General features: G+C 38.5%; 1 protein-coding gene across 1 annotated transcript in view; it reads left to right on the top strand.

Annotated features, from left to right (window-relative positions):
- The window catches only part of PRIMPOL (primase and DNA directed polymerase), a 1,324,073-nt gene that overhangs the window by 1,138,491 nt on the left and 172,953 nt on the right, over positions 1–12,629 (top strand). Inside the window, exon 10 of the mRNA XM_044089849.1 lies at positions 12,247–12,329. Coding sequence (XP_043945784.1) covers positions 12,247–12,329 — 83 coding nt within the window. The remainder of the gene's footprint in view (positions 1–12,246; positions 12,330–12,629) is intronic.

The raw sequence follows: 12,629 nt of genomic DNA, 5'->3' as shown, positions 1-12,629 counted from the left end.
CAACAATCACCAGAATCAACAAACCAAACAAACAATAAAGATAGTACCTTAGACTGGATACTTATAAACAGACATGAACATGCCTATAAGGTATAAGGTCTCCCAGATGAGATGATTTAAGCATTCATGCTTTTCTACAATACAAAACAAAAAAAACAACTTTCTAAACCTCTACTTTCTTTACTGCTGCACTCCACAATACATAAACAAGAACCAAGAATCATTCCAAATGGAAACCATAGTGCCTGTAACTGGAACCCTTAAAACCTATTACCATAAAATATCTAAACTCTGCGTTATCTAAACTCTGGACAAACATCCCATCCTGATATCTATGCCACCTAACAAAAAACCAGCTGTCTCTCCCAAAGAAACTAGACAAAAGTCTAAAGAAAAAAAGAAAAAAAAATAAACACTAGGGACAAGAAATGGGGGCTCACAAAAGGCACACAAAAATATCTCTGATCAACATTACTAGGAACTGAGAAACTCAATCAAAAAATCAACTGTATGGTTAAGAACTGTTACCAAAAGTTAATCCAAAATCATCAAAAAAATCCCCTGGTCCAGTTTCCCTCTGGAACAAACCACACTTCCCCCCTGATGCACACACTCACCCCCTCTTGACACTGCTCCCCTTCAATTCAACAATTCATTCAATACCTCAATACTTTCTTTACAGAGACAACTACCAGTAACTTTTCTCAACTAACTTTCAGATAACTCAAGCCCTTCTACTTACCAGATCACTTTTTTCCACCAACTCTAAAAATCACTACATCTATCCTATCATCTGTAAAAAAAATACCCCAAAAAAAACCAGAATACCTTCTGCCTAATTAAAGGTAACTCCATAGAATGTACCATTCCTAGCTAAGGTAATTGCATACCCTTAATTCATCCTATTACCAAGGACCCATTTTGCTCTTTTCATTCCTGGTTTCAATTCAATCCCCCATATAATCAAATGATTAAAGGCTCTAATTAAAAATATTACTCTAATTTTATCTCAACATAACTATTGGAAAAACTATCAACAATAATAAAATGCATCATTCAACAAGTACTACAAAATACTATTTACTGTAACATAATATAAAACTGTCAACATGGCTTTAGGCCTTCATATATAGTACCATGACCACTCTACTATCCTTATTCTCCTCATCTCTGTTCAACACAAACCTAATATCTCATCTGGAGGTCAAATACTGACTCCTCACAAAGTACTCTGCTTTGGTTGACCATGCACCTACCTATCAGCACTCAAGATATCATCCCCTTCAACACCTGATTATTAAATGGTTTAAATCCTACCTTCCTTTTAGCAATAGAATCTCAACAGTTTTCTATTTCAACAACCTATCATCTGTTTTCCACACCTGACCACTTCAATATCTCATATTTCAGGACCACAAGCTAGCCACCCTTATATGCTCAATGACTTCCTCTCTACCACCCTAGTCTACCCAGCAAGAATATGCAGACGCAACACACTCTAGTGCAATCCAAAAACTCCTTCAGAACTACACTCTAACCTACATGGTTATACTAACATAGTAGAAACTGTGTCACTCTAGTTAATTTACTTACTCATGCTATAAAACTAAGCTCCTCCTCTTTTTACTGACCCCAAAACCTACCACCATTGATTTTGATAAATTCCTAAAATAACCTAACTATCATACTGATGATACAACCACCTGTCTGCTCGAATAACTATTCCTTCACACCTTAGCACTTTCAACTGAACCAAAATAACAAACTCAAACCCTCAAAAGAAACTATTCCCTCCTCATACATATACTAACCTAAACTAAATAATCTACTAGAAAATTCTTTCTTCTCTCTCACTTAAGATCAACTAAGAATAATGCTACTTCATATATACTAACCTAAAAGAAATAATCTAGCATTTTCAAACTGTTTGGAACTTATATTAACATTAAAACTGTTGGACTAAAAAGATCTTAGGCAACTCTAATTGCTTGAATCTAAGGCAATATCCTCTGTTTGGAACTTCAAACAACTGGATCTCCCACCAACTCACCATTGCCTCCTCCTTTCTCTCTTACCCAACAAAAATCTTAACTCCTATACTTTCAATCTCACTTTCTGGTACAAAAATCTTAACTATTGCTTTCAAACTCAAACTATCTTTTTCCTGCCCTCAAAAACCTAACAACTTTAAAAAAGACTAACATTACTCTAACTCCCTAACCTAAACTTTTACTCTTACAAATCTCTAATTTTTACTTTCTTTTCTGGCTCTCTACAACTTGACAACACTCTTCTCACAATCTATCTTATCTCTAAATTTCTCCTTGTTTTTCTTGCCTACTTCTTCCTCTTCTTCTTTTGCTTTTCACCTCTTACTTCTACTTATTATTCTCTTCCACTTGTTAAATTATACTTTTACTCTATGTACTTTTAATTTTTGCCTACCCTTGTTTACTTTAATGTTTTTCCATACTTTATATGCCTAAATAGATTTTTTCACTCTATTAATCATTTACTACTTTCTCCCATACTTTATATTCTAAGACTTATTTACTTAACATTTTTATTTTTATTTTATATTTAAATAATTTGGGACACATTCTCCAGATCCGTTAAAGCAACAAATCTCTCCCATTCTTTTACAAATATATTCTTCATACCATTATTTAACCCATTGTATTCTAAAACAAGTACCTGTTGAAAATTTTCTCCATTACTCATTTTGTTACTTTTATTACTAACCTCCTCATTTTGTTCTATTCATTTCAATATAGGCTTAAATCTTGTGTATCTTCCATTTCTCACTTCTTCTTTAATATCATTTATCAAGTTCAGGGGGTAGCCTCTTTCTAAAAACATTCTTTCTAATAATTCACATTCTATTAAAAAGTCCTTGTCCAAGCTAGTCATTCGACTTCCCCTTACAAATTGTCCTTTAACAATATTATTTTTACAATGTAAAGGGTGTGCGCTATTATAATGTAGGAAGGAATTGCAATATGTAGGTTTCCTGAATATTTTAGTTGCAAACCTATTCTAAATTTTATATATTTCTATATCCAAGTATTGTAAACAGGAGTCTGATATATTGTAAGTAAATTTAAAAAAAATTGTTGTATTACTAATATATGTTATAAATTCAGTAAACTTCTCCTGCCCAGCTGTCCAAAAAATAACTATATAATTTCCAACAATCTTTAAATTCAGAGTTTAAAATGTTGTTCTCTTCCCACTTAGCTAGAACTAGGTTGGCATAGGTTGGGGCACAAGCTGCCCCCATAGCCACCCCCTGAATTTGTTGATAAAATTCACCGTTAAAGTATAGAAAATTGTTTTTCAATATTATATCCATTAGCCATACACTAATTAACTTCTCATTCTGAGTTAAATGTGGATCTTCATAGACAATTTCCTCAAACATTTCCATACCTTCCTTATATGGTATGGAAGAAAATAAGTCTATAATATCCACCGTTATAAATAGTAAGTTTTCCTGATATAAATCATCAGTAATTTCTTTGAGAAGGTCCCAAGAATCTCTTAAAATACTTTCTCTTGCTAACCATATGTTTTTAAGTTTATTGTCCAAATATTTGGCTAAGGGGTATGTTTTACCACCATCAGCAGATACTAGTGGTCTTAATGGGGGATTATTTTGATTTTTATGGATCTTGGGTATCCCAAATATAGTGGGTATTTTGGTTTATCAACTTTTAAATATCTAAAATTTTTTGGTCTATTAATTCTTCTTGCAACATGTCTGTTAAGCTTATATCTATTTTATTATAAACTATATTAACTTAGTTTTTGGAAATGCTAGAATACCTACTTTCATCCCATAAAATCATATTCATTCTACTTTCATAACTAATGCTGTCCATTATCACCACCCCTCCCCCTTTATCTGGTTTCATTACACTAATATTTGAATTCCTTTTTATTTCATATAATAAGTCTTTCTCTTTATCACTCAAATTCACCTTAAATCTAATATTCTGTTTATTTCTAATTTCTTTTTCCATAATTATTTCCAGATTTTTTAATTGGGGATGTAGTGGTGGATTGTAAGTAGTTTACGTCTTAATTCTATATTATTATTAGTCATATTCTCAATAGGTTTCATAATACTCAAATTAACTTTTCTCAAAAATAACTTTATATCTAATAAGGTTTGAGTAATGTTTCCCTTTTTGTATGGGATGAATTTCAATCCCTTGGAAAACAATAGAAAATGCTCTTTCTCTAACACTAAATTACTGAAATTATAGATAGAAAAGTTATTAAAAGTACTTTTAATACCATCTGTAAAAATTTCCCTACTATCTCTAACGTCAGAAAGGGGTATATTAATATCTCCCCCTTCTCCCCCCCTCCACTGAAAATTTGGTGGTTGTGGACCTTGTTTATTCATCAGCCTTTCTGACCTCCGAAGGGGTGGGAATTCTTCCTCATATTCATAATTGTCTTCCCCTTGTAGATCAGTACCATCTCTCTCTTGATTATGGGGGGACATTGGGGGTTTAGGCTTACTTTCATAAGTATATTTATGGTATTTATGTGAAGGTTTCGGATAACTATTATTGGTATCATATTCTTTTATATCCCTTTCTAATTTCTTAGATTTTCTAATAACTAATTCTTCACTTTTATGATCAATATCCTTTCTAATGTTAAAATATTTCTCTTTTTCTTCGGAGATAGTAAAAATCAGATCATTTTTAATGCACTGGTCCAATTCATCTATGTCCTCTTGTATTTTCTCTTGACATCTAATATTTTCCTTGATTATTAACCTTAAAACATCTAATCCACATTTATTAAATAAATCAATAAGTTCTTTATGAAACATAGAACCCATTATTACATTATTAGGGAATTTATAGACCCGAAGACCTTTCGGGACTATTTCCCTAGAAATACATTCCTTCAGATATTCATTTTCAATATCTAAGGTCCTATATTTATACATTAGTTTAGCTAAATTGTCCAATTTAGTCCGATAAGATTCGCCTGAGGTGTGTTGTTTATTCATATTGTGATTCAATTTAAACTGATATTTTGTCAGTAGCCATTCATGAGTCTCTAAAAAGGATTTTACAGTACCTGGTACCTTAGCTATATCATGCGCCGACAACCCAGGCCACGGATTCAAGTTTTTAGTTGTACAACAGTTGGCTAAGGATGAGCAGGGAAGTATTACAGATGTCCATTTGGATGTGCTGGAACTGAAGTGGCAATTGTTATTCAGTGCCACTCAGTATCCAGGCATTAATGAAATGATTAGTATTGCTAGTATTCTGAAGCTTGATTATTTTTCAGGTTGATACTTACCTTTTCTTTTAACATGTGCAACACTATTTTAGAATTGTTTTTAAAATGTGTTTACAATTTGTACAAATGGTTCATAAACATTTTAGATTTTAGGTAATTATTTAAATCAAATTACTTAAGGAGTTCTTATAGAGTTTTTCATGATAGATTTTTTATGATATTTTCATGGTTTTTGCAACCTGACAGGGATGATTTTATTGGTACATATTGTTTTAAATGTGAATTAAAAGTGAATTGGTTAATTGGGGGTGGGCATTTAAATGGATGGGTGTGTGTACTAAATTATTCTGATGAAGCCACTGTACTGGAGAGGAAAGCGCTTAATGTGAATAAAGTGTGGTGGTTCATTTGGAAGTTTTCATCTTCTTGCTGGATATTCCTCACTGCTGCCACCAAGCATCAACTCATCAGAACCAGGGATGAGACTCTATCCTTGTGCGCCAGTCTAGGCATCACCGTCAACCTAAAATAGTCAGTCTTATCTCCCTCGCAGCACATTGTATATTTAGGCTCAGAAATAGACACAGCCACCATGTCAGTAAGGCTAACACTGGAAAGAGTAGAGTCTCTATGCAGTCAAGTCAGATCCTTGCTAAACAAACAAAAAGTTCAGGCCAGAGTAGTCCTTCAAGTCCTAGGGACTATGGCTTCCACCATCCTTTTAGTTCCTCTTGCTCATCTACACATGAGGATACTTCAGTGGCTGTAATTTACCCAATGGTCGATGCAAGACCTTCCATTGTCTCACCAGATTTTGATAACAAACGCATGCAAAAAGGATGTGACATGGTGGTTGCACACAGAACAACTTATCCTAGGTCGCCCACTTGTTCCTCCCCAAGAGAAAGCAGTTTTGACCACAAATGCTTCCCAGATAGGGTGGGGGGGTCATTATCTGGGAAAGACAGTCCAAGGTACTTGGCAGTACCACGAGAACCACTTGCACATCAGTGTTCTGCAGATAAGAGCAGTGCTGTATGCATTGCGAGCACTTCACAGCTCCCTTCTCACCGGGACGACTGTGATTCAGTCAGACAACTTGTCTGTCGTGTGGTACATAAACAAGCAAGGGGGAACCAAGTCTTACCCACTTTGCAGAGAGGCCTTAAGAGTTTGGAAATGGGCGATAGATACTTAGTACTTCATGATAGCAATGCATATCCCGGGGAAATCCAACGTAATAGCAGACAAACTCAGCCGAGCAATTCTGATGCCTCACGAGTGGTCCCTGAATCCAATGGTTGCGAAAGAGATCTTTCACAGATGGGGGCCAGCCTTGCTGTGACCTATTTGCCACTCACCTGAACACCAAATGCAGCAGCTACTTTGCCCTCATTCCCCATCCGGAGATGTCACCCAGGGATGCTCTTATTCACGATTGGCCCCCGGGACTTCTTTATGCCTTTTCTCCTTTTCCACTCATCCCAAAGGTAATACAGAAAGCAAGACAGTTGAGGAGTTCCTTGATCCTCATTGCTCCTTACTGGCCTCGACAAGTTTGGTTTCCCTTCCTGTGGCCTTACATTTTGGAGGAACCATGGATTCTGGACCCATCTCCAGATCTCCTGATTCATCAATTAGGACAGTTCCACCCCACCATCCACACCCTCAAATTGACAGCATGACTGCTCCAGTTCCACGAATAGCCAGGTGTATTCCCCTATCCCCTGCAGTCAAACACATTCTAATTTCATTCCATAAACCTTCCACTCAGAAAGTATATTCCAGCAAATGGAAAAGGTTTTCTTTTTGGGCTACGAACTGGGGCTTAGATCCATATATGGCTCCTATAGAATCTATTTTATCCTTCCTAGCATCAATTTTTCAGGAAGGAGCAGCAGCCGCTACAGTTACAGTTCAGTTAGCTGCCATTTCCAATTTCCATTTTGGCTTCATGGGAAATACAGTCCTGCAGCACTCCTTGTGTAAAATTTTCTTAAAAGGAATTCTTCTTCTCAGGCCTCCAATCAAACAACCATTAGAACCCTGGGACTTAAACTTAGTCCTCTCATTTTTGATGTCTGCACCCTTTGAGCCATCCTCGTCATCAGACCTAAAATTGTTGTCATGGGAAACACTATTCTTAGTAGCCATAACATCTGCTAGGAGAGTCTCAGAACTGCAAGCTCTAACTATTCGACCTCCTTACACTATTTTTCACAAGGATAGAGTCTCTCTCAGGATAAACCCTTCCTTTTTTCCCAAGGTATGCTCAGAGCACAATCTAAATACTACTATTGAACTACCAGTGTTTTTCCAAACCACTCTAATAAGTCGGAGTATAGACTACACCAGTTAGATGTTCACAGAATTCTCAGGTTTTATCTACATAGGACTAAAGAATTCAGAAAATCAGATCAACTCTTTGTTTCCTTTTCCGACAAGAAGAAGGGCTTGCCTGTTTCTAAGGTTACTCTTTCAAAATGGCTCGCGGATTGCATATCATTTGCTTATCAACAAGCTGGCAAACAATTACCCATCAAAGTTAAAGGTCATTCTGCTAGAGCTGTAGCTACTTCATGTGCCTTTAGATCTAGGCTCCAAATTGATACTATTTGTGCAGCAGCTACTTGGGCAAGACCACATACTTTTGTCACTCATTGCCTAGCCCATAGTTATGTGGGCTTCACACCCCTTTAGTTTGAATCCTCACATGTGTACCGGGATTTTGTTCCACAGCATAGGGAGGTGATGCTGTCCCTCCAGCACGCTCATTTATGAACTTGTGTCAAAGTAAGTCTCCGCTTCTTTCTCTGAGGATTCTATCTTTTTTGAGGTAGCGCATTTCCTAATCAAATCTGGCTTTACTTGGCCTTATATAATGGGCACCGAGCAGCTCTGCAGAGACTGAATAGAGGAGTTCTTTCAGTCTGCGTATAAGAAGAGCTTTTTTTTTTTATCCTTTTGAGTGAGGAACCTTTGGGTCAAGCTGCAGCAGTGTCTGGTGCTGCATACATCTGAAATTACAAATTGGATTTGGCCTCCCGGGACAGGTATTCCTTTGGGTCCTCTGTGCTGAAGAGTCTCTTCGCTTGAGCCACCCGAGATATAGGTGCTAGGGACGCTGTCCCATCCAGCAAGAATTACGGTGAGATAGGACTACATAACAGAAAGAAGTTAAGTACTTACCATAACGTTCCATGTTTGTAGTCCATCTCACCTACATTCTTGCATCCCTCCCTCCAACCCCCTTCCTGTTTTCTGGGGGATCTGATGGACTGTACTGGTGCTGTCTGACCTGATTCTTTTTTATTGTCCACCTGACATGGATTATATTTTCAAAATCCTTTGTCTGCATTTATGCAGCTCTCATACTGGTCTTACCTGATAGGTATTTATTGCTTTCTTGTAAACTAGATCTGGGGAATTGCCGTGAGGCACCATGGGATAGGGGCTTGCCTCGAGCCAGTAAAAGCTCTCGAGCTTTAGTATCGGCCGTGTCAGAGCCGAATATCAGCTCAGAACCCATCCAGCAAGAATGTAGGCGAGATGGACTACAAGCATGGAACGTTATGGTAAGTACATAACTTCTTTTTTTTTGTATAATAAGCATTTATCTCTTAGAACAGATCTCTACTTTCTTTTGAAAGTTTTTTTGAATTTTTTTCTTGATCCATCCATCTAGTTAAGAACTAAGTGGACAGTATTCTGTGTACCCTGGATATTCAGTAGCATCATGTCAAGCTTGCTGTCAGTGCATATCTTTGCTAAGGATACCAGTGTAATCTGGGCCTGTACTCCAGGAGCAGGGCATCCTTTGTGAAGGCTAGAGCATTTTATCCTGAATTCCTCCTTTTTGCCATTCAGGTGACTTCCATGGGTCTATATTATGTCAGCAAAACGGCATTACAGTGAATGACATTTTGCTGACACACATAGACCAAAATCTTAAAAGAGCGAAACCCCAATTCACCAATTTTTTTCCCATGGAAAAAAAATAGGTGAGCCAGCAAAACACAACATATCACTTAAAACAATACAAGGTGGGGGGCTGTGCCCCCACCCCACCCCAACTAAATATACCAACTCCGAGATTGCACTACAGTCAGGTAAAGGGCAATGTCACGGTTCAGGCCAAGCGATTTCTTTCCCTGGGAAAGAAATCTCTGACCTGAGCTTTCGCTCTTTTCCGATTTCGGTTTATATGTGTCAAGTGAAACGACATTCGCTGTAATGACGTTTCGTTGACCTACTATAGACCCGACTTCCACTCATTTGGGTGTTTAGTGATAATGCTTGTGATTTTTGCCCCAAGTGTTGACCCATTATAGAGCACCCCATTTAAAGTGAAATATAACAGATACAGATACTTCTGTGCTGGGTAGTTTTTGCACCCTCATTTCCCTCCTTACCTGTCACATACCAGTTTTAGTAAAAGGTAGTTTCCTGCTTACCATATCTTCTTTTTACCTGTTTATTGTTGAACTTTCTTTGGAGTTTTCTGTCCTTAATTCCTTGCAGTCTTTCTTGCCCTGGAACTTCAAAATTAATTCCTTGGACAGCAAATATATAACTTGATGTTACACTGAGGGGCACAATATTTTTTATCTCCTTAAAGCTTGCCATTTGCTGATTTTTTTTAAGCACTTTTGGAGACAGTGAGTTTTTTCTCACTGCTATTTAACTGCCTCCACACTACATAATAGCGCAGTAATACTTAGATTTATAGGTGTGTACTAGGCTAATGGCCCTGAAGCCTTTACAGGCCAAGCCCATAGAAGTGCTCTGGCATCATGCCACACAACGTTAATTCCCAGTGCCTCTATCAAGTAGAGCCACTGGAGTGATCCCCAGGGTGAACTTTCTATTGCCCATCCACTCATCAAGATCCCTCTTGAAGAGGGCCAGTGAGGTGCTCTGCTTGACATGTATGGGAAGTCTATTCCAGAGTATGGGCAGTCTATTGGTGAGGAACCTGTCCCTCCAGCATGTTCTGTTGATTGTGGTAATGAGGTTGAGGTCTGTGGAGCGTGTGGTGTGCAGGGATTGGGATTTCTTTAGATGTAGCATTTCTAACAGAGCTGGGCAAGACATGGCTTTGTAAGTCCAGCAGAGATCACCTCTAAGTAGGCAATATGAGACAGAGAATAGCTGGAGTCTTTTGAGTCTGTCCATGTAAGACATGTGTTTCATGCCTAGGATCCTCTTCATGAGGTACTTCTGTGGCCTCTCCAGCTGTTGCAGGTGTCTAGTGAGGTACATGCCAAATGGGACATTATACTCAATGATTGGTGTACTGAGAGAAGAGTAGAGAGAGATGATGACCTCTTTCTTCCTAGATGCAAAACCCTTGGTAATGAGATGTGCCACATAGGACTTTCTGACCACACTGGCAATGTAGTGGCCGAAGGAGAGGTTGCTGTCAGCCTGCATCCCCAGATCTCTTATAATGCCTTCAGTGTTATGTGGGCTCCCATCAATGTGGTAATTAGTGGGAACTGAGTTTTTACCAAAGGGGATGACACATTTTTTGGTGTTAAGCTTAAGGCCATGGTTTCGACACCAGTCATTGGTCTCAGTGAGGCCTTTTTGTAGGATGTTTGCATCACTTGGGGTGTTAATAATGGCTCCCAGCTTGCAGTCATCTGCGAACTTGGTCAGCCCTTTGTGTTGGCCTGAACTTCTGAGAAGTAGATGCCAAACAGGAGAGGACCCAGGACTGTTCCCTGTGGGACTCCACCCGTGACTGGTTGGTAGTCTGACTTGGAGTCTACTACTTTCATACTGTGTGTTCTATCTGTGAGCTAATTTGCAACCCATATAGTGATATAGGGGTTGATGCCTAGTTTGGGGAGTTTATCAATATTTCTCGAGTGAGGAATGGTGTCAAAGGCCTTGGCTAGATCAAGGTAGGCTGTATGCACTGCCTTACCTTCATCCACAGCCCTGGTGACTGACTCAAAGAAGTCAACCAGGTTGAGCAGGCATGATCTCCCTTTCACAAAGTCAAATTGCGTGGGATCTAGAGTTTGGAGATTTCCTATAGCTTTGTTAATCAGACCCATGATGATGTGCTCCATAGCTTTACATATCAGACTCATCAGGCTAATGGGATGATAATTCCCAGGGTTTGTAGTCGCTCCCCCTTTATGGAGAGGGATGACTGTAGCAGTGCGCCATTCAGTAGGGACAAAGTCTGAGGTGATGCTGTGACTGAACAGGGCACACAGATATGGTGCCAGTTCGCTTTGTAGTTCATGTACAACACATCCAGGGATATTATCGGGTCCCATGGAAGCTGTATTCTTGGCCTTGGACAGTGCAACTTTAACCTGTGCTGCAGTAATGCTGGGTGCCTGGCATTCTTCCGGTATTGTGATTGGTCCTTTGGGGGGGGTAAAGTCGACACTGAATCTGTCGGCCAGTATGTTGGTGATATCTGTTGGCTCAGTATAGGAGGTACCATTGTGCAGTAACTCGAGAGCAAATCTGGGTATTGCCGTGGAGGTTCTTGATATAACTATAGAAGGCTTTGTGATTGTTTTTAGTGTATGCTGCAATTCTGCCTTCATAGCTGGCTTTGGAGGATTTGATGAGAGATCTCAACGTTTTGTTGAGGCTAATAAGGGAGTTTTTCCAGTCTTGGGACTTCACCTTTTTTTGCAACAGTTTCTTCCTTCTGTTGTAGAGTTTATTAATGGCAAGGGACCACCAGATTGGCTTTGTTTTTTTGGAGGAGAGTGTCTTGGTTCTGTTGAGTATGGCTAGTTCCATGCATTTATGTACATGTTCGTACAGTGCATTGGTGTATGATTTGACAGTCATGCAGCTATTTTGAAGTTAACCACCTCTGTGTTTACTAAAGGAGCACAGCAGTTATTATTCAGGGAGAGACTTGAATTTTCTACATTTCTAGCCTAAAGTAAAACTGTTCTTATGGTGTTACTAACTAAAACCATTTTTGTTTTTTTCAAGGATTGTTGCAGACTTGAAAAAGGAAATCTGGTATCAAAAATGCCATGACCCAGTATGCAGAGCTGCAGGTTTTAAGTCAAAAAGTAAGAATACATTTTCATTTCTGTTTACATGAATAAATGCTAATCTTCTTGTGTTAGGTTTGTTCCATACTTAGACAGTGACATTATTTTGGCTGCATGCTTTCTTTTCCGAGAATGTTGAATGAATATGAGCAATTCTCAGTAATGCTGCTTTATGACCAGGCATCAAATATATCCTAGATCCTGTATCCACTCCCGTGCATTCAGCACATCGGGCAACGAGCACCTTTCAGCACTCATTGTTTCTGTATCAGGTACAGGTTTTACAGGATCAGGTTGTTAGCCTGATGCCTAATCCTC

This window comes from Protopterus annectens, chromosome 12.part0 (assembly GCF_019279795.1).
Source record: "Protopterus annectens isolate FY-2018-M chromosome 12.part0, PAN1.0, whole genome shotgun sequence".
Classification (NCBI taxonomy): Eukaryota; Metazoa; Chordata; order Ceratodontiformes; family Protopteridae; genus Protopterus; species Protopterus annectens.
This window is presented reverse-complemented; position numbering and strand designations above follow the sequence as displayed.